Source organism: Lepisosteus platostomus, chromosome 6, assembly GCF_059453375.1.
Source record: "Lepisosteus platostomus isolate fLepPlt1 chromosome 6, fLepPlt1.hap1, whole genome shotgun sequence".
In the NCBI taxonomy this organism is placed as follows: Eukaryota; Metazoa; Chordata; class Actinopteri; order Semionotiformes; family Lepisosteidae; genus Lepisosteus; species Lepisosteus platostomus.
The window spans coordinates 39,653,354-39,674,985 of record NC_142616.1 but is presented as its reverse complement, the minus strand read 5'-3'; the positions used below and the strand labels follow the sequence as shown (position 1 = coordinate 39,674,985).

Genomic DNA, 21,632 nt, shown 5'->3' with positions numbered 1-21,632 from the left:
AACAAGTGATAAACAATACTGTATGTAATTATCATGTTATAAATATAATTATGTATGTAAGTTTTTATTGTTATTATAGAAACAGCCCCATTGAGACATCTTTTTTCTTAGCACATTTATTGAAAAATTACATCAGCGATATTGATTACATTTCATTTTTAAGTTAGGTAAGTATTTTTGTCCCTTTCTGGACTTCATGTGTTGAACTGAGTTTATAAGTAAAAGACGTTTTAGTTTAGTTTGGACTCAGGTGAGACTGGCTGTGGACTTGGGCTTTTTCGTACTGTCTATCTGCAGGAAAAATATTCATCGGCAGGGTTTCACTTTGCCCGCTATCCTCTCTGCTGCGTCCCTGTGTCCTTCTCCTCTCCCTCTTCTCTGGATCTTTGGTTTTTATTCCATCAGTCCACTTCTCACTGTCCTAATTGAGAAAAGAATTCCACAACCACAATAGAGAGCCAGGTTGCTAAGATACACACACACTCTTCAAAATCCATTTTGTCACAGATGAAGAAGTGGACTCTACTTAGATTGCTGTTTTATCTTGTTTAAAAATACCCACATTCCCCTGCATTCATTACACAATTCTGTTTGTACTATTCAGGTTTGCATTGTTACAGTTTTTCTTAGGTTTAGGGGCTATGGAGAAGATTTCATATAGAGACAGGCACATAATCTCAAAGTCATTAAAACCAAAGTCTGATAAAAGAAAACAAAGAGGTGTCACTGTGTGATATGTTTCTGCATTGTTAAAGTCTTCAAATACTGGCTTTATAATGGAGTCAACTTGGCTTTTTAAAGGAGGCAAGAACTTGTGTAGATCGTACTGTATGTTGAAGTAATTGCTGCAAAATGACTGATTGGCCTGCTTTTCAGCAGGTGGCTCATGAGACCTGAGCACATGAACAGAAACTGGAAAACAGTGACACTGCACAAGGATAATTTATCCCTATAAAGTGCTTGACAACAACAAAAGAAACCCCACTTTAAACAACACAACACCAGCTAGCCAAATGTACTCTATATACCAAAGCCTAAATTAAGCCCATGTGAGAATGTGACTCTCTGCTCTCCACCATTTAAGACATTAATCAATTTATACAGTAGAGGCCTAAAAGCCTCTAGTGGCAGGTCAGTTGAGATTACTGTTCTCATTATTTCTGACCTTTCACTATCACATTCACCATTCAAACTTTTCTGTTAGTGTGTTTTGATTTTTTTTAATAGCAAGTATTTTGCCTGGAATACTGAAAGAAAAACAACTGGAACAAGAATAATTTACTTAGTAAAGGGTATGGCTTGATATTTTGCCAACAAACACTGCCTTTTTTCAATCTTTCTGGATAATCAAGGTTAAATACCTTCAAAAGATTTTTGTTGGATTTTCCTGCAGTACTTGCAGAGTCTGGTAGGGGCATCGTAAATCCTTTTTTGCTCTTTAACCAATAAGTCTTCTGGGTTCCTTTTCCCTTGTAATATTACCAAAACAACACAAATTAGTGAAATGCAGTTTAGATACGGTTCACATTTATTTAAAAATTCACATAGTACAAATATCCTACAGTATATCCCCTCTGTAGCTGGATAGCACAAAATGTAGTCTCTATTGAAAAACAAAGTAAACTGCAAAAATGTCCTCAGAACTGCTTAAAAATAATAAGTCTTAAGAATGAGAGCTATGTACATGTAAAGACAGTGATAATATTCAGATAATATGCCACTATTTCAGTTATGCAGATAAAAAAGGTAGACTTCATTTATAATTACAAAAAGTAACTATCAAAATTGTAGTAACCAGAATGGATAGTAGGACCTGTCATGCAAATGCCTACTTTGTGTGATTTTAAGTTGCACATTGATAAATTTAATTGTGTGTTGCAGGCGTATAAGGCTTACCTTGATTTCAACGTCTCCTCTTGCTTCTAATTCAAATTTGCCAGTCTTGGTTAGAATTTGTGCTGTGCTCTCAGACACATGAATCTTCAAAGCTGTTTGAAAGTAAAACAATTGCATCACATTAAAATATGTACTCATTTTACAAAACAAAACATATACCTAGAGGTACTACATGATGCTATTTTAAATCCAGGTATTAATTACCTTAGTCATTAATAATAAGGTATTAATTAAAGTACCTTGTCTCGCATTGTGACACTGAAGCAAATACTCCTCTTTATTTTCCCAAAACGCCTACCTCATATCAATCAAGAGATTATGAACTGTTTCGAAGCTCCCTTTTTCTGTCAATGCATATTTTTCCAGCTTTTAGGCTCTTTCTTTTTACTAGTCCAGCTATATCCTTCTGATACTGCAGTTCTGTGCTGTTTTCTTAATATACTTATATTGATACACTTTGAAAGGTATTCTACTTCAGTGCCACAAAACGAGGAAAGAAGCTGCTTAACCCAGGTAGAAGATGCTTATTAGACTAACGCAAGCTGTTGCTTTCCATCCTTGAAGCTGTGTTAACTGTGTCTCCAAACAGACAGTATCTTGGCATTGTTGTTCCCACAACTCCTGCCACAACAGGCCCTGCAGAATCAAGGGAGTGTATTTAAGTCAGTGAACTACTATAAAAATATTCGCTTACAACAGTGTGTCCCTTAGCTTCAGCTTTATACAGGTGATCATAAATTCATCTTGAACATATACATTTTAAAATACATTCACTTTGATCATTTAAAACAATGTTTATACTACACAAGCATTATAAAACCTACAGTATACAGTTTTTGCATACTGTAATGCATATTGTAGATAATTGATTATTTAAGTATTTTTTTAAAGTAAAGGTATCAGCGGTTATTTCTTTTTACCTCTACTAGCTCATTAATATTTTTTAGGTCACTTCAAATATAAATAAATGTATAACTGCACTGTTTTTTTTTACATATACTATTTTTCAATTACTTGCTTTTTACAAGTTAACAAATACAAGTCTGCAGAACTCACAATCCATGTTGAACAGAAATGGGTTTTACCTGAATTAATCCCTATGCGAAGTTTCAGTGTTTCGTCTGGAAGGTGCCGTATTTTAAACATCATGATGGCACTGAGAAAGTGCAAAGACATGGTGGCTATTTCTTCAGCATGTTTCAAGCCATTGCTAATGGGAAGCCCACTTGCCACCATGTATGCATCTCCAATAGTTTCAACCTTACATGGGATTAACAGAAGAAATTAAAATGCAAGGCTGAAGATCTTGCACAGCAACATGATCTTAAGAATACACATGCATCATAGAAAATTAATTTGTATGACTAAACAATAAGTAGTTAACTCCTACCCTGTGTTTAATTATCAAAGCTTTGCTGGACTTACAGTAAGTATCCTTAACGATCTTAATGACCAGATGATCTTAAACAGTATATACTTCAGTCACAAAATGAGTTTAAGGTACAGAAGATGGATTAGGGTGAAGTACTGTACCTTATAGACATCATAAAGCTTAATTATTTCATCGAACAAACTGTAGAGGTCGTTGAGTAGGCTGACTACCTCCAAGGGAGAGCTTATGGAGCACATACTGGTGAAGCCCACAATGTCAGAGAAGAAGATGGTCACTGTCTCATAGCTTTTGGGCTCCACGGATCTCCCAGCCATCAGCTGTTCTGCAATGTATCTTGTAGGGGGAAAAAAATCAAGTACAGATTAGAGTACAGATTGAAATGTGTTGATAGTGCGTTTAATGGGGCCAAGGGAAGTCTTTAAAAGGAGGTGGGTAAAAGTTGCACTTACGGTACCTGGGCAACATGCTGGAAAGAAGTTTGTCTGTTCTTTTCTTTTCTGCTGTGAGCTGGTTAGTTCTCTCCTCAACCACGTCTTCTAGATGGTTGGCATATTTTTCAAGCTTGCACACCATGTTGTCAAGAATACTGACATGACTGAAATATAAATATACAAATCCACTGCAAAAAAAAGCATTCCCACAAAACTTCAAGACTCAAGGCGTTTTGCATTCACGTCTGTAGTGAAAAAGTGCTTTTTTTTACATTTTGTATTGTTCTGTTATTTTCACTTATTATTTTCATTTCTTTATGCAGAAATAATGATCATCTACTTGTATTTTAGCCATTTTATTTCAACAGTTTTTTTTCTGATAAATGAATATTATTTAATACAAAATGTGGCCATTTCAATTATCGAATATTGAAAAAAGAAAAAAATGTTAATTACAGGGAACACTTTACAATGAGTCAGTTAGTTTTGATTGTTAATTGTGATGGATTTACTGCTTCAACACTTCCCATCAGCTGCTCGTGTATACAGTTCTTGATTTTGGTTGGCTGGGATCATGTTTTTGAGGATTCTAAACTACAGTATGTGAATTAAAGATGGCTAAATGGCAAGCCTGGCATCTCTTCACTCTCACTAAGGTGTATTAATAAATTAATAATTAAAGTTTTTATAAAGGTAGGAACTACTAACCACCTCCTCTCAAACTAACCTTTCAGGACTGGCTTCTCGTAATCGTCTCCTGATGGATAAAAAGGTGGGTCTACGCTCCGGATTTTCATCCCAGCAAGATTTCAGTAGGGCCGATATCCCCTCATTGACCTTACCAATCAACAGGGATGGCCTGAATGGTTGATCTGAATGAGGAGTTTTTATTCGTTCAATAATTTCTAACAAAAAAAAGCTTGAGTTAGTACTTTAGAACATTTTGTAAAGAATACCAAATCATTATCTTGATATACAGTATGTAAATAGTCAACTAAAAAAAATGTATGTGCAGAACATATATATTGGCAAATATAAAATGATATTATATGTAATCCACCATGACCATCTCTACATTTTAAATAAAAAACTATATGGAAAAAAAGCATATTTGTGTAACAAATGTAGCATTTTTGTTATACATACACAACTATTTAAAAAACTTTCTGTTCCTCATATAGGAAAGCTTTCAGTGAAATATTCCAGTTTAAGGTCAAAAGACAATGTCAAAGTAAAAAGTGAGAATAAATTACCTTCAGGTTCCAGTTGGACATCATGGTATGGGCCCACCTCACCATCACAGATCAGCTCCCGCATTATAATGGCAAAGCTGAAGATGTCCCCTTTTGGGGTTCCATTAAATGGGTGCTGCACAAGTCTTAATAACTCGGGGGCTGTCCAATAGAGCTCTAAAATATAGCAGTCACTTGTTCATGTGTTGCTATAAGGCAGAATTAAAATCTTATCTGTCCATTCATAACACAATTGTCTTCATTAATAACTTATCTCTTTTAGACTAGATGGTTAGCTAGATGGTTGACTAGATTCACAACTAGATGGTTAGTTTTGCACAACTAAAATAATACAAAACAAAAGGGGAACATAAAATTATATACCCATTTGTTTTTTTTCAGATCTGTTTTCTTTCAGATCTTTTTGAGTAAATGCTGTGCAGTGCGTAAAAGGTAGCTTCTTCAAAGGCATAAAAAGACAGATATTTCTATTTTTACTTAATTTAAATGAAAACTCCTAATTACTTCAGTGAACAGAATATTTTACTTGAGTGTATCAAAATTATTTTCTAAGAACCCACCTTCATATTTTGGATTTTCCAAAGGGATCACCCTATGCTTGGTTCCATGACGGAACTCCCACAGGCCAAATCCAGAAAGCTTGACCTGCATGCGACTGTCCACTAGACATGTAGTTGGCTTCAGATTTCCATGGGATCGGAGATTACTATTGTGAATAAACACCATGCCCTAGTGAACATATTACAAACAAAAGCTGAAACAACCACTTTCAATCCGCACAAGAGTTTGATTTCACACCGCATGTACAAGATCTGGGTGGTGCCGTGATGCAGTGTAAGCATTGCGGTCTCGCAGTTCTAGGACCCTAGGTTCAATTCCGGACCTGGGTTGCTCACTGCGTAGAGTTTGAATGTCCTCCCTGTGTGCACGTGGGTTTCCTCCAGGTGCTCCGGTGTCCTCTCACAGTCCAAAGACAAACTGCTACTGTAAACTACTGTAATTGGCTTCTTGAAAAGGGGGCCCTGGTATGAGTGTGTGTGTCTGCCTTAAGATGGACTGGCGTCTTGTCCAGGGTGTACCCCCTTGTGGCCCCCTCATTGTAGCCTGCCATTGCCTGCCAGGACAGGCTCTGGCTCCCCCAAGACCCTGAATTGGAAGAAGCAGTTCGAAACTGGATAGCTGTACAAGATGTTATACACATCGTTCACCTTCTGTGAAGTTAGCACTCACTAGAATCACAACAGTAATGTTTTATACATGGGGCAGCATATTTTGCACCATGCAAGCAGAGGATTCTCCATCCATGATCCCAAAGGCTTATAACTTCATCCTGTTTGTTTTTTTCAAGGTCTCAGTCACTTCACAGAAACAATTAGCCTCCAAGGAACTGGTTTAAGTAAAGTATTACACAGGAATTGTTAAGTGATAAATCATAGCCCTGCTGTTATCACAAAAACCTATAGTTGTACAGTATATAGCTTTCTCTGTGAAAACAATGTCCTTTGTTTTCATATCGTTGATGAGGGAATTTAACTATAGAATGTATTAAATTAAAAAAGCTTTTATATACTCCGGTGTTCCACAACATAATTTGTTTTAATTTGGTTTTATAAAAAAGCAGGGAGGAAACAATGTGTGTAGTTCAAGTACATTAAGAATAAGTAAAATATTTTTGAAACCTTATTATTGGATTTTTGTAAAAGTACATCTTGCCTATGAGAGAGTATCAAAGTGAATAAACACAGGGAATCAAAACAAGTTCAAGTGTTTAAAAGTCCTCTTATCTAAACTCCCTTTTAAGCTGACTGACATTTTGCTGAAAAATATTTAGCCCTGGGAAGAGGGACTTGAAGGAGCCTTGTCTCCCCATGAAATGTCTTAAACATGGTAGATTAAAGAACTTACTGTAGTTACACCAGATGCAACATTGAGTAGCTCATACTCACATTAACAATGTCATAAGCGAAAGACAGTTTGAACATCCAGTCCAGTTCAATATCCGAGTTCCTCAGAACATCCTGGCAACATATTATTAAGTTAAGCAAAACTGAAACTGCGGAATCTGGGTCATTTGCAACATCTCCCACAAAGAAAAAGGAATATTGTACCTTTATGCTTCCCTTTCTGCAGTACTGCGTTACGATACAGACATGTGGTGGTTCTATGCAAACCCCAAAAAATTGTACCAAATTTTCATGCTTCAGTTCACGCATCTGTAGTTGAAGATAGAAATATAACATGAAACATGGAAGTGAAGTCACTCATACAGTACTAATAAATTTTAAAAAGGTAGGCCTTGCATATTCAGCTTACTAGAATTCTTTGAAGAAGCAACAACAGAAAGAATACACATAATGTAGGGTATGTGATGTGTGTATTTCGATTATCAGGTAACTTGATAAAGTTCCTCATAAATTATTAATTCTCAAAATGCAGACAGTAAGCATTCAGGAAAGCATATTTGTTTAGATTGAGAACTGGTTATTGAATACAAAATAGAGGGTACATATAAGGAGTGAATGCTAAAATTGGGTGATGTAATTAGTAGAGTACTCTACTGTAGGGATCCCAACAGGAAGCAGTACTGGAGGGATCTGCACGATGCCACCGTTCTTAATATACAATTTATCAGTCTAGATAGCAGAATAATAAGTAAACTGGTCATGTTTGCAGATGATACCAGATTAGGAGGATCATCTCACATTGCAGAAGTAACTGAAAATAGATAAAATTCAAAACTGGGCAGACACAAGTCAGATGACATATAATGTAGACAAATAATAATTAATAATAATTGCTTACACTTATATAGAACCTTTCTGGACACTCCACTCAAAGCACTTAACATGTAATGGGGAATCCCCTCCACCACCACCAATGTGCAGCATCCAACTGGATGATGCGACGGCAGCCATTGTGTGCCAGAACGCTCACCACACATCAGCTATCAGTGGGGAGGAGAGTAGAGTAATGAAGCCAATTCATAGATGGGGATTATTAGGAGGCCATGATTGGTAAATGCCCTGGGATTTTTAATGACCACAGCGAGTCAGGACCTCGGTTTTATGTCTCATCTGAAGGACGGCGCCTGTTTACAGTATAGTTTCCACATCACTATACTGGGGCATTAGGTGAGCTTTCCCTACTGGCTCCACTAACACCTCTTCCAGCATGCAAGGTATTGTATGCATGTAGGAAAAAAAATTGTAAACTATATATGTAAAATAAAAAATGTTGAGCTAGAAGACACTACATATGAAAGCAATTTAGTAAAAAGTAGTTGTTTACTGTATGTCGAAACTTCTTCTAAACCTGTGCCTTATATCTAGAAACACAGCATACCCTACAAGATTCACATGTGCTATCCTTCTTTTGTAGGTTTCTGTTAGATCCTTTATTTTCTTAAACTGATAAAAATAAGGTAAGGTAATAAATAAGAAGGCAATATTTACCACTTGAAATTCTTCAATAATTGATGGTTTTCTCATATCACTAAGAATTTGCCTCTCAATGTATTTGATTGCAACCTCATTACCCTGAGAGAAAATAAAAATGAAAACGTTTTGCTTCAGAAAAATGATTGAGACTTTAATCTCAAAAAAGCACAGCAAACTTACACTCTCCCCATCACTCACAGGAGCAAACCACTGGAATTATGAAGCTGTTGAAATAGTTGTTTCACATAGTTGTTTTCTATCCATTTATGGTACGGTCAGTTTCAAAGCATTGTTTCACAATTCATCATTTACTTTTCTGCCCACGCATCATCAACATTAAACAATTAGAAAATTCCACATATTTGAACCACAAAGGTGATTGGAAATCACATGGATTTGACAACTTAACTTTCATCCCACTCAGGAAGAAAGTGTTATTTTTGAAAACAAGAGTAAAGATTAATAGAGGGACCTTAATTAATTGCCTGAATAAGTCACTATGATACCCGTTGAAAGAAAATGGTTTATGAAGTTTTAGTATTCTCTTATGTCTTGGTCTTGTCTTGTAAGTCATGTGAGAACCTATTTCAGGAATTTTGTATTCTATTCTGAGTGAATCTGAGCTTCCAAATGTTATAACAGATATATGGAAAGGTCTTACCATGCCAATTACTGTTGGGACCTAAAAGTAAAAGTTTTCATGTGTCTTCCACACCATGAGAATGTGCTCTTTCAGTAAGAATTGAGACTGTGATTGTTTGTTTCAGGGAAAATCTTTTTGAAACCTTTTCCTTTTAAAGCAGGGCTGGCGAATATCTGAATTTTTTTTTAAGTAGTTTAAGGAAACTTTATTTGATATAATTAAATTACTTTGTTTCACGGGGAACGACAACGCCCAAAATAAAACGTAATGAACTATTGTGGAGCAAATATTTGGCTTAACCCGCTTGGCTGAGGGCCATACTGTAGGACGAGGAGGCCAGGACCCCAACGCAAGGTAACCAAGGGGTAGCTGCAGAGGTGGAGTTGGGGTGGAGGTGAGATGCAAAAGTCGCATGCGAGGGAGAGAGATATCGCATTTAGTGTTTATAGTGTTCGGTGGAGGAAGGACGAAGGGAGTGATTGCTAATCACTGACGGCTGGGAATGATTGAGCGTGGTTGTTGTCATCTCTCTCGAACTTTAGTTAAATAAACTCCATTTCTTAAGTTGAAAAATGTAGGAACCAGACCGCAGGTGAATTCTCAGATACAGTACAAGTCCAAGGGTACCTGATGTTCAGACCTCTTCACTTTTGGCCTCCTACCTGAGCATCCATAAAACTTTGTTTGTTATTATCTACTGAAGAAACGAGCAGCAAGTTCCCATGTATGTAAACAACCCCATCCACAAGAAAGAAAACCAGAGGGTAAAGTGTAAAGTGTGAGCACTGAGAGAAAAATTGCCATGATATCACACAAAGTAATGCACTTACTTTGTATATGCCTATTGTAGCATAAACAACTTCTTTCCCCATTTTATCTCTCAAGCCAAAACTATTGCTGCTAGAAATCAAAGTCTGGGTCCCACAACTTCCATTTTCCTTCATTGTAGGTGTTGTAGCTACAGACAAATTGTGGTTTCCCTAAGAGTGAGATACAATGAAGCAGAGTTAACAATAATTAGCAAAAACAAATGTTAAAAAAAAATCCTCGTCTTTTAATTTTGCTGTTATATTTTCAGAAACGTTAAGGATATATATCAATATTATATACTGCCTTCCAAAAAAACTAACCCTAATATCAGGTCAATCCACCACCAGCATCAATTACAGCTGTAACATGTTACTGTGTCTAATTCAATTGACATTTACAGTCGTCTGTGGAGGTTATTTGTGACCCTTCAGTGGTCTTGTGGTCTACATGGTCTTGAACCTGCCATCTCTCCCTTTATTTCAATGCTTTTTTTGCCGCCTAAACTGCTTGCTGTTTGTACTTATCTTTTATTTTTCATTTATTTTAATAACCACTGTCTGGAAACAGCAAGCAACAGCCGCAAGGCTGGGTACAACCCAGAAAGGATGCTGGGTTGTACCCAGCCTTGCGGCCGTTGCTTGCTGTTTCCAGACAGTGGTTATTAAAATATATTCATATATGCCAGTCATTCACAGGGCAGACACTCAGACACAGACACAGATACATCCACACACTCACACGAGGGCCAATTTTCCCAGAAGCCAATTGACTTAGTATGTTTTTGGACTGTGGGAGGAAACCGGAACACCTGGAGGAAACCCACGTACAGTAAACATGGGGAGGACATACAAACTCCCTGTAGATAACATCCCAGGTCTGGAATTGAACTTAGGGCCCCAGCACCATGAGGCAGCAGTGCTAATCACTTCACCACTGTGCTGCCCCCTATGGAGCATGTAATCACTTAATATGTTGGTGGAGAAATCTATGGAGGTCTCAATGTATTCGGTTATTTTTGTAACTACAGTTACCTCCTTTTAGTCAATGCTGTTTCTTAATGAAAACATAAGAAAACTTATTAATTTTTGTTGAGCTCAGTTTTATATTTACTTTATACTAAAAATGAACCCTTTTTTCTTTAGCAGTGGTACATAAAAAGGGCGGCCATTTCAAGTGCTAATAATGTAATATTTCCAATTTTAAAATAAGTCATTAATTTGCCTAGACTAGACTCTTTTGTGTTTTTCTCATTTGTTTTATTCATTTATTTTTATTACTTTAACCAAAGAAAAACACGTTTTTTCATTTGTTGGCAAAAAATAACACTGAAAGCAGGAGTAAAATTCTGAAAACACAGTAGTAGTTTTTGTCTTTTCTATAAACTGGAGAGATTGAAAAGGGCAAGCTCATTTTGAAATAGGACACTTTTTATATTTTCCTATGAATGCAACAATGTACTGTACATGTAAAAAATGGGGGAAAGATCAACCGATTTTTGAGGGAGAACTGAAAAAAGACTTACCTTTGGATCTTTTACAATGGTGATGTCATTATAGTTTATATGCCACCAGGCATCACCTAATCTAGTTTTGAGTCTGTATTTTTGCACCATCAGCAAAGTAATAAATGATGCCCCGAAAAAAGCTGTGACAAGCAGAATCACCACCAAGATTAAAACCGATAAATCTGCAAGAAAAACATTCAATGCGCTGAGGTTGGTTGATTGTCCATTTGTGAAACAGAAAATAAAACTTTCATTACAAAAGTGACATATTTTTGTATTGTAATGAAACGTTACCATTAATTAGCAGTCCACACAGCTCATTGTCAAATCCACAGTCTGGTTTATCTGCTGATGGTCTGCCACTAGGCCAGGAAATGTAGGAAAATTCAGGAGTGGGGCTAAAATGGGAAATACTGAATAATTACACATGAATTACAGGGACAAGAGATGATTTAACACTGTTGTTATACAGATGTATTTAGTGGCTACATAGTGATGATACGCAGTTTGACATTCAAGTACCGATATAATTGCATAATCACCACATTTAATGAGCAAATGTGGTGATTTTTTTCTTATACAAGTACAGTACACTGCGGTCTGCTGATAGAGTTTCAGTCCTGTGGAAAAACACTTTTACAAATAATAATAATAATAAACTTTATTTTATATAGCGCCTTTAAAGGTGGCTTCTCAAAGCGCTTTACAGGATGACATTAACAATAAATAAGAAGACTACAACAATAAATAAGAAAATTTCACAAGACAGGACACAATTATAATTACAACAATACAACAATAACAATAGAGGAGACCGTGGAAGATGGTATTAAGAAGAGCAGAGGGGTGAAGAATGGAACCAGTTAAGTAAAGGCTTTTCTGAAAAGGAGGGTTTTGAGTCTGGATTTGAAGGAGTTTAGAGAAGGTGACTCTCTAATATCCTTGGGCAAAGAGTTCCAGAGCTTGGGGGCATAGCAGGAGAAGGCCCTGTCGCCCATACAATGTAGACGGGCTTGGGGGACAGTAAGGAGGGCAGAATTTGAAGAGCGGAGGTTGCGAGGTGGGGAGTAGGGCGATAAAAGTTCAGACAGGTATTGAGGTGCCAAGCCATCAGGTAAATGATAATTACCTGACAGTACTTTTGAAGCTGTCATACTGTAAAACAGGTACAAACTTGGTCATGTTCTTAGACAATTGCAGATCATACACAGCATAATCCATATTTCTTCCTCCAGATGCATCTAGTTTCACAAGCCCTGTTGCACCTAAAAGAATTACCAAAATGTTACAAAGAAATTGCTTTATGCTTCTAAAACCACAGTCACATTCTAATCAGTTTTTTATATTTTCTCATACCTTTATTAATCAGTTTTTAAATCCTTATTCCTTATTTTTATACAAGAATTGCATACCCATTTCAGGATATTTCTGGAGGTTTTAATGTCATCTTCCCAGGTATACCTTTCAAAATACTGTATTTGACTTCTGTACTGAAAAGTGCAAACCTTTTGTTATATTTGTATTGAGTGCTTCTACACTTGAATTACTACTGTATATCATGAGAAAAGAGTACCATAGAGCAAACAGAACTGGAACCAAGGGAAACACAAAAGTCGATAAGAGTACATTATTAAGGTTGCCTAGACAGTTCCAAAAAAACAAAGGAGTGGACCCTGTGCAGGTTCCAGCTGATAGGGAAGTCTAAAAGAATGTATATATTTCTCTGTCTGCAACGGAAATCTAGAAACAGACTGAAATCAAGAACCAGGTAGGCAGTCCTTGGAGACACAAAACTCCTGGAGCAGGAGACAGAAAAAAAGAGAAACCAGGAGGTAAAATGTGAAAAAAAGAACAAGGAATGAACTGAGCAGGACAAGGAAGCAAGGTAAGGAGCAGAATACTAGAGGCAGGGAAAAAACAGGTAAAGGTCCTGATTTCAGAGTAGAAGTAAACAATACTTAAAATAGAAAAAATTAAAGCACAGTTTAAGTAAGGCTGAGGAGAGGAGGCGTGGAGCCCTAGGTACAGTCCACTAGTCGATTCGTGATTGGCTAACACTGTCGGCTTCGCCAACAACTAGTGCTTGAGGCTCCCTCTAGTGGCAAAACAATGGAACTGTAACCAACCAGACGGAACTGTGCAATCTTAAAGTACCGTATAAAGTCCTATAGATATGTGTAATGTAAAGTTTTGGTGTCATTCAGTTGTTAAAAAAGGTAAAAATTCAATAGCTCCAAAACAGACAATATGGAAGGCTCACTGTAAGAGGTATTGCAAAAACCATGCATCCATAGATCTGAGGCTGAGATCAAGAAATTACCATAGAACATGATATTGCTCTGGTCTCTCAAGAGGTGAACCAGCTCCCTGCCATTGCGTGGATCCTTGCCTGCTTTAACCATCTCCTTAAGGCCCATCCCATAAAGCAGAACCGCATCATGGAGAAAGGCTGCATAGGAGCTGACCTGGAAGACAAACAATAGCAATTAAACAACAGAGCATCATTGGATTTCAGCCTGTGTCTGGTGTGTGGGACACTGAACATCAGAATGTAGTAGAGCAGGACTGTTAAACTCCAGTTACAGTATAGGGTGTCAACAGCATCTGGTTTATTTGTACAGTATCTTGGATTTGCAGCCACTTTTTGGATCTCACATGTCCTTACGTGTTTTGTTTCCCAAAGAGTATAGGACCTTGTGTGAGACTTTGGTACCTGGAATGAATGATGAAATGCTTTTAAAATTACGATCACATGTCTGCATGTGCTTTGGCCATGTGCTATTAAATGGAAATTATGACGAAAATGAAAACCAGATGTTGCTTCAGTGCTCTTGGCGACATGCATGATGAAATGGGGTGTGATCAAAAAATATTATGACACTATTTGCTTACAAAATCCTTCTTAGTGGATAGACTCCTTGTCTCTTACAAATAAAGAACAGTATCAAGCTGTAACATAACATCGGAATATTTCTTAATATAATGCAAAACACTGATAAAATGAAGGTGCTTAAACCTTTTGTCATAGGTTTGTATTAAATTTTCTCTATGATTTTTTAAGTTTTATAATTTAGTTTAAGTTTTACTTATAATTGAAAATGTGATGACATTTCACATACATTTGTATATCCATGTAGCATATGTAATTCTAAATTTCATGTTTCATCCAGTAAATTCCTATTAACTAAAATTATATATTAATATGTAACATTTTTAATCAATGGAAATATTATTGAGAAAACAATGATGAATGGTTGAGGTAAAATGAAAGCCATTCAGAGATACTATATAAAGTGAGAGAACTATGCTTGTTTAATATGGGTCTTATTCCTATATAGAGAAATAGAAAACAGAAATAAATGTGCAGCATTATTGCAGAAGAATTTAAATGACTCAAATGTAACAACGAATCTGAAAACTTTATTATGTTTTTGTTATTGTATGACTTATTACGCACTTGATTGTATTTGGGTTTCTTCAGTCAAGTGGAATAATTATTAAAAACAATCAGCCAATTTTATTCTTTCAGTGTTTCAGCTTTTCATAGGACAAATTAAAATAATTATATTTTGCTTTCCTCATTTGATTAATTATGAGGGACATACCTCTTTCTCTGAAGTGAGGTTGCTGTAGAATGGAGACCCTTTCAGTCTCAGATAAACTTTTTCAAGGAAATCATAGTAGTCATATCCGTCGTAGGATTTCAGAGCAATCACAAATGCCATGTCAAAGGCTTTCAAAATATCTTGTCTAGTCCCTTGTTCTGAAGCATGTTTCCATAGGTAATCCTAGCAAAGAAAACAAAGACTTAATGTTTTTACTAAATCAATTTCTGGATCTAGTTGTGAGAGAAATAAATAACAGTAGTTCAATTTACTGTATATGAAAGCAAGGGTTTTTGCAGTTGAAGTACTACATACTATACGTACTGTAAGATGGCTGTAAATAAATTTCCTAATGCTTTAAATCTATTCTCCATTTTTTAAATGGATAACATATCAAGAATGTGCAAGTGGACAGGTTTTGTTATCTCATTTCCTTCTCAAAGTTTTTCTTTTGCAATACCCAAAAGTTTAAATTTCATATTTGTTAATTACATTTCCACTACATTTACATACACTACTGAACAAAAGTTACAATGCTGCAAAATACATTTGATCCTAACTTTCCCAAAAGCTGTAGTTTTGATTTCTTAGCCAGAATCTCGTGAACTAGAAAGCTTTCAATGTCTTTTGCCCCTTTTGCTTTCAATCATTAGTCTAATCTCAAGAACATTTGCATACCGTATGTAATCCTTTGATTTGGACTCATTAGTACTGGTATGTAAGTGATAATGAGTTGATGTTGTGCTTTATAAAGCAGCAAAAAAGTAATTAAAAACCCAGGTAAATATAAAACATGTAACACTTGAATTGTACAGTGACCACTAGAGAGCATACTTTGGTTAAGTGAGTTCTATGCCTTTTAAAACACCAGTGGGTGAGAATCTGTCTCTGCATTGTTAAAAGAAATAATATAATCCAATAAAAGTAACCAGTGCATTTTCTCATGTTGCACCTGGCCTTAATTTAGAACAACAGAGCCGCATGTAATTAGTAGATAACTTGTGATGGCTAATAAAGCATTATTTTTAATTACTTTTGAGATATAATTAGTGATTAAACAAGAGCAACTGCATAAGCACTCTTGAAATCTTCAAAATCAATTTAGTACTTCAGAAATTAGCCATGGTCTTAAATGTTGTTTTTTTCTGTTTATTTTACTTCAAATGCCTATATAATAAGATTAAATAATTCACAAAATAGCATTAAAATTGGCTTTGGCCATCATTCTGACTGGAAGAAATTAAGGTTCACTGAGTAACGGGTTATTTTTTGCCCTCATGAAGTTCCATCTTGTTGGTGACATTTCATATTCCAAGAAGGATAATAATCCCAGACGTGAAAAATTCAAAAACCGAATATTAGTTTTACATTTAAAAATGGAAATGAATGGGAGAAGCATGTTAAGCACATCTTGCTTATTTGGTAACTAGCAGTGCTTCATGGATATCATAAGGCTTTTGCCTGAAACATCTTCAGAAATCTTGTAACTGACAACTATAGCCCTTTGTATAAACAAATGTTACTATTGTAACAAAGGGAAGACCTGGGTGTGAGTCTTATATAAACTGGAGAGAGAAAGGGTACAAGATTTGGATCTAACATTCCTCTTGAACTTCTGGTACAAACTCCATTATTGAAAATCTTTGTCTCTAATCTAAGTCTGAATATACTGAGAGAAAAATATTACTAATAGCAAGTTTTTAAAAGTTTAAAAATAAAGTGTGATCCAATATTTTTTAAATATTCTGAGTAGAGAACTAACTTCTCTACTAAATGTTGGTGTCAAAATGTCTCTAGAAAGATAGGAACTCCTGACAGACAATGTGGGGATGTCTCTACAATAGAAACCTTCGGTCACGGATGTCGTAAAGGCATGCCGTGGAATGGCCAGGAGAGCAAAAAAGATCCTATGTGTAGCGGCAAAACGGGGATTAGTCCGGGCTCAGGAGGTCAGACTATGTTGGGTAGAAACCTATGTCCTCAGGCTGCGGAGGAGCTAGGCGGGTCTCAAGACATCCGAACCCTCAATGGTGAGCGAGGAGGAAAGGGTAACCCGGAAATATATAGCCCCACACAAAACACACCGGAAGAATAAGCAAAGCACAGGGAAACTATGAGCAGGACAGAGTAGGAGCGCCCTCTAGCAGTAGAGGGCATGACACATTCTTTTAAATCTAACACTAACAGAACTGTTTTGAGGTCTTTCACCTCATGTGGGGTTCATTTCATTTCAGGAAATCTTTAATTCCCAGTGCAATTACACTCTTAAACAATTGAAAGTAACTACCTTGTCTCTTGTTTCTTTTCTCCTGTAACACTACTGTATTCTCTTCCCTTTTGGTGATGTTTATTTGGCATTGTGTTGTGTTTGACTGTGCCGTAAAACAAATTTCCCCTATGGGACAATAAAGCTTGAATTGAAATAGACAGTAGTGAACAGAATGGGAGTCAGTGGGATGTTCCCACAAAGACAGAAAAACGTATGTACAGTACATGTCTATAGCTCAACTATATACTGTGGCACAAAGCTCTGAGGTATTTTAATAAGTTCCCCGCATCTCATTTTTCTAGAATATACTCACCACATAGCCACTGACCTCAAACTGCTGGATAATGAAAAACACATACTGTCCGTTCACTAACTCCTGCTTTTCAGCTTCCAGCATTAATGAGGTCACATCTTCAGAATTACAAATTACAATGATAACTGCAAAAAAAAGGTATAAGAAGTTAGAAAACCATAGCAGACATTTATAGTTTTCCCTCCTTTTTCATTTCAACGGTCAAGCTGAAGATTGAGTGAGTGTGTTGAAGATTTTTTCTGTTGCGTTAAATAGATAACACCTGGACCCTGCCTATACAGTGTTTATGCTGTCTGCATGATGATTTACAAATAAAACTATTCTTAAGATTTTTCACATTGTGTTTTTGAAATACCATTGTCTCTAAACCCATTCTCTCTCAGACTAACTGATTCAGGAATGTATAATTACGGGTAAGAGGAAATAGCTAAAGTGAGCAAAACTGGTCTCTGTTTGGAAAATATCTTGACTCTACACCTTAACTAACCATTCAACTTGTTCCATACCTGTTGGAGTGTTTTTAACTACTTGTTAAAAATCAAACTCAATCATGACTGATCCTAAACACGAATTCAGTAGCTTGGATAGATTCTATTGATTGCAATTAGGGGAATATCAGAGTTTTTGACTCATCTAGCTGAGGGAATGGCAGTCAGATGTGAGGCTGAGGCTGGCCACCCCCCACCCCCACTATTGAAAGAAGTGAGCTAGAGAGCTGCAAGGACGTAGATGGAGCAGCAGGAGAGATGCAACAGAGATACAAGAAAGGAAGACCTGGGTGTGAGACTTGTGTGCAGAATAAATTAAGATCTTACCTCCCTCCAGAACTTCTGTTATAAACTCCTTCAGTGGAAATCTACATCTCTATCTAATTATTTTTTAAGTAATATCAGGTTTGCAGAAGTTTTAAAAAAGCATGAATGACTTTTAAAGAGCGAAGTGCTTTAAGAACCAGCATTTTTAAATATTGCTATATTACCGCTAACACTAGCGTCCCAAAATTCAAAATGGAACTGGAAGCAGAAAGCTTTTGTTCGCTTATAATAAATCCTTACATTTATACAGCACTATTCTGGACACTCCACTCAAAGTGCTTTACAGGTAATGGGGACTCCCCTCCACCACCACAAATGTGCAGGACCATCTGTGTGATAGCAGCCATAGTGCACCGGAACACCCAACACACCAGCTGTCAGTGGGGAGGAGAACAGAATGATGAAGCCAATTACTAGATGGGGATTATTAGGAGGTCATGACTGATAAGGGCCAGGAGGAAATTATGGTCAGGACACCTAGGATTTTTCAACACACCTAGGATTTTTAATGACTACAGAGAGTCAGGACCTCTTTTACAGTATACTGTCCTCGTCACTATACTGGGGCATTAGCACCCAAACAGACTCCAGGGTGAGCGCCTCCCTGCTGGCCCCACTAACACATCTTCCAACAGCAATCATAGCTTCCTAGGAGGTCTCCAATTCAGGTGTTGACCAGACTCACACCCGCTTTAATAATAGTACTTTTATTCCTGCACCGAATATGGTAAATGTGACATATAATTGCCATAATACATGTCTGTTCATTTTAAATCAAGCCAGTGCATTTTACATACAGTATATTCTGTATGGTGGATCGATGGGGTGATTTTTAAAGTTTTAATTTAGGTCCTATTCACAGTGAGTGAAATGCAAGGCATTTTGAATAATAAATGAGTTTGCAGCCATTCATGCTTTTCAGGGAGCAGGTTCACAGGAATGTGACCCAATGGCTGCTCCTTTAGTCCATCTCTCCTTTCTTATGAGAATAAATTTTGTTCTGCTCCAAAGGCTCGCTGTTCACTTAGCCTTGGTACTGTATGGTTTATTAATTTAAGCTTGTATTTTACACATAACATTAAACATACTGAATTGTGCCAGTTGTAGACCAAACTCTTCCAGATATTCCAGTGTGAACATAATCTAGACAGTTCTGGTGGTGCAGTAAGGCTATCTGCCATATTGAAAACAACTGCTTGAAAGTTAAAGTATCATGTTTGAATTTACAGCTATTGAATGAAATACCACCATCTGTAATACACTATCAGCAGAGAATTAGAAAAATTTCCAAACTTTCAGGACATTCCTGTCAAACTACACTGATTTACTAAATTAAGACTTCTTGACAGCTTGTCAGGATAAGCTCTGGTTCCCTAATACCCCCGAATCAGAAGAAGATACTAGAAAATATATGGATGGATAAAATACATCCTAACCACCCAGTGTGGAACTTATCTGAGCCCTTGAAGTTGGTCTTCCCAAACCATTGTTGCAATGAGAGTAACCATGAACATTCCCCAAAGCTACAAGTATTTTTGAGACACTTGCACAATTGGGTTAATATACTGTACATAACCAAACCTGGGCTGACTTTCAATTTCAACAACATTCTTATAAAAATACTAAAGGCACATAGTACATGAAGATAACAAATAATTTTTCAATTGCTTCAATAAAAAACAAGCAGAGCAGTATCTGACCATGAAGATGTGGAAACCAACATCTTCAAAATGTTGCACCTTTTATAAAACAAAAATTACAATATTATTTTTAAAAATGGCTTTTCTCTTTCTGCGTAGATAAATGGGTCATTTATACACTTTGATAGCTGTTACATCCAAAAGCTTGTTTAAAAGATATCAGATTATGGTAAAGGACATCAAGCCTGTTGGGAACCAATAATGTTACATCACAGAACAAAAATGTTTTCTAAAGTTTTTTTTCTAGTTACAAAAATTAGTAAATAGATTTCAAATATAGCTAATATTTTAGCAACTTGTTAGGAATATTTTGTTAGATACATGGCATATTACCTTTCTTATCAAAAATGCACATTGCCCTTTCATCACAGAAACAGACTAAGTCAACATTTTAATTTAAAGAAAACAACCCCAAAGATTCTGAACCAGTTGGAAAAAAAGAGTGTGTACTTACTTCTAGCAACAGTAGAGATGTACTTAATGTTCTTGTGGGTAAGAGCAAGGTCGCTGGTATCATACTTTATGCTAGCTGTGACAATGAATTGTGATTTCAACTGCCTTTCCATTGACATCCATAGCTCATTAATTTTGTCCCAAGTGCTTGAGTAAGAACCCCCTCCAATCATTGCCACATATTTCCAGCCAAAGTACTCCAGTGTCTTAATCAGGACCTCTCCTGCTTTATGGAGAGGGGACACCAGTTTAATGTAAGTATCATATACAGCATTATTCTCCAGTTTGGGCGTCTGACTGGCATAGCTGAACATTGGGATGTTCCATTGAGATGCCATGAGACCTGTTACCTGTTAAAAGAAAACCAATCACCTCTGAAGCTGTTGTTCAACACAAGCAGTCTTTGGGTTTGTCAGCTACAGTACATTCTAGAGAATATGATGGTTAAAACAATTTATTAAATAGAAAACGTGCAATCTCATAAACTACAGGGAAGATTTAGTTTAGAATTAACCTTAATGGCAACTCTGACTTCATAACTGTTCACAAGATAGCATAGATTCTTCAGAGTCACTAACTAATATATAAAATAAAGTAAGGTATTCTTAGGATATGGTACAATGTGTAAACATTTATCCATACATTTTACCCATTTTTCTTCAGAGAAAAGATGTCATTACATGGCTCAGTAATTAAAGCAACCCATTAAACTACTTCAGAACAAAAGCAGGATATAAAAGCTTGCTTTCTAGCAATCAGCTTGCTTTTATAGAAGTCAAAGGTGTCACAGAGAAACTCATGTAAGACAACATAGGCTTACACAGGATTCAAAATGTCATGGTTACAAACAAGCTTATACAGTACATTTAGTATCAGATTTTACCTCCTTACCTCTGCTTCCTCTGCACAAGGAGGACCAAAGAGTGCTGAGATGTTATACTTCCACACTTGGTCAATGAAGGAACTGAGTGAAGTCTTGGAATCGCAGTTTGAGTCTGCATACACAAAGTCCAGAGTGTAGTTTGTAAGGAAGGCAGGATTAGAATTTAGCTTGTCTAAAGCCAGCTGCATTGCAGATCCCAGTCTCAATACACTGAACGGATAAGAGAG

General features: G+C 36.5%; 2 protein-coding genes across 3 annotated transcripts in view; one reads left to right on the top strand and one right to left on the bottom strand.

The window, feature by feature from the left end:
• Window positions 1-96: 96 nt before the first annotated feature.
• Window positions 97-21,616, bottom strand: gucy2g (guanylate cyclase 2g). Of its 2 annotated transcripts, none has more exons than XM_088635809.1 (22): window positions 21,414-21,616; window positions 20,524-20,872; window positions 17,555-17,679; window positions 14,973-15,155; window positions 13,688-13,832; window positions 12,497-12,632; window positions 11,662-11,765; window positions 11,386-11,549; window positions 9,884-10,033; window positions 8,426-8,509; window positions 7,082-7,186; window positions 6,920-6,991; window positions 5,534-5,702; window positions 4,974-5,129; window positions 4,448-4,625; window positions 3,744-3,884; window positions 3,430-3,622; window positions 2,982-3,156; window positions 2,434-2,532; window positions 1,897-1,988; window positions 1,362-1,469; window positions 97-421 (listed from the first exon to the last, which is right to left on the bottom strand). In XM_088635809.1, the coding sequence occupies exons 1-22, from the start codon at window positions 21,591-21,593 to the stop codon at window positions 236-238; spliced, it is 3,294 nt and encodes a 1,097-aa protein (XP_088491935.1). In that variant the 5' UTR covers window positions 21,594-21,616; the 3' UTR covers window positions 97-235. The 2 variants fall into 2 exon arrangements, with proteins under 2 accessions (XP_088491935.1, XP_088491937.1); XM_088635811.1 differs by having other exon boundaries at window positions 17,570-17,679.
• Window positions 13,237-21,632, top strand: part of acsl5 (acyl-CoA synthetase long chain family member 5) — a 36,918-nt gene continuing 28,522 nt past the window's right edge. Inside the window, exon 1 of the mRNA XM_088635813.1 lies at window positions 13,237-13,252. The gene's annotated coding sequence lies outside the window, so the exon portion shown is untranslated. The remainder of the gene's footprint in view (window positions 13,253-21,632) is intronic.

Bases quoted from the DNA above. Each gene is read 5' to 3' on its own strand.
- gucy2g (XM_088635809.1), bottom strand. From the start codon at position 21,593: ATGCAGCTGGCTTTAGACAAGCTAAATTCTAATCCTGCCTTCCTTACA. The intron at 20,873-21,413 runs GTAAGGAGGTAA...TTCTTTTAACAG, and splicing joins CTTGTGCAGAGGAAGCAGAG to GTAACAGGTCTCATGGCATC. The intron at 5,703-6,919 runs GTGAGTATGAGC...TATGTTCACTAG, and splicing joins TCGCTTATGACATTGTTAAT to GGCATGGTGTTTATTCACAA.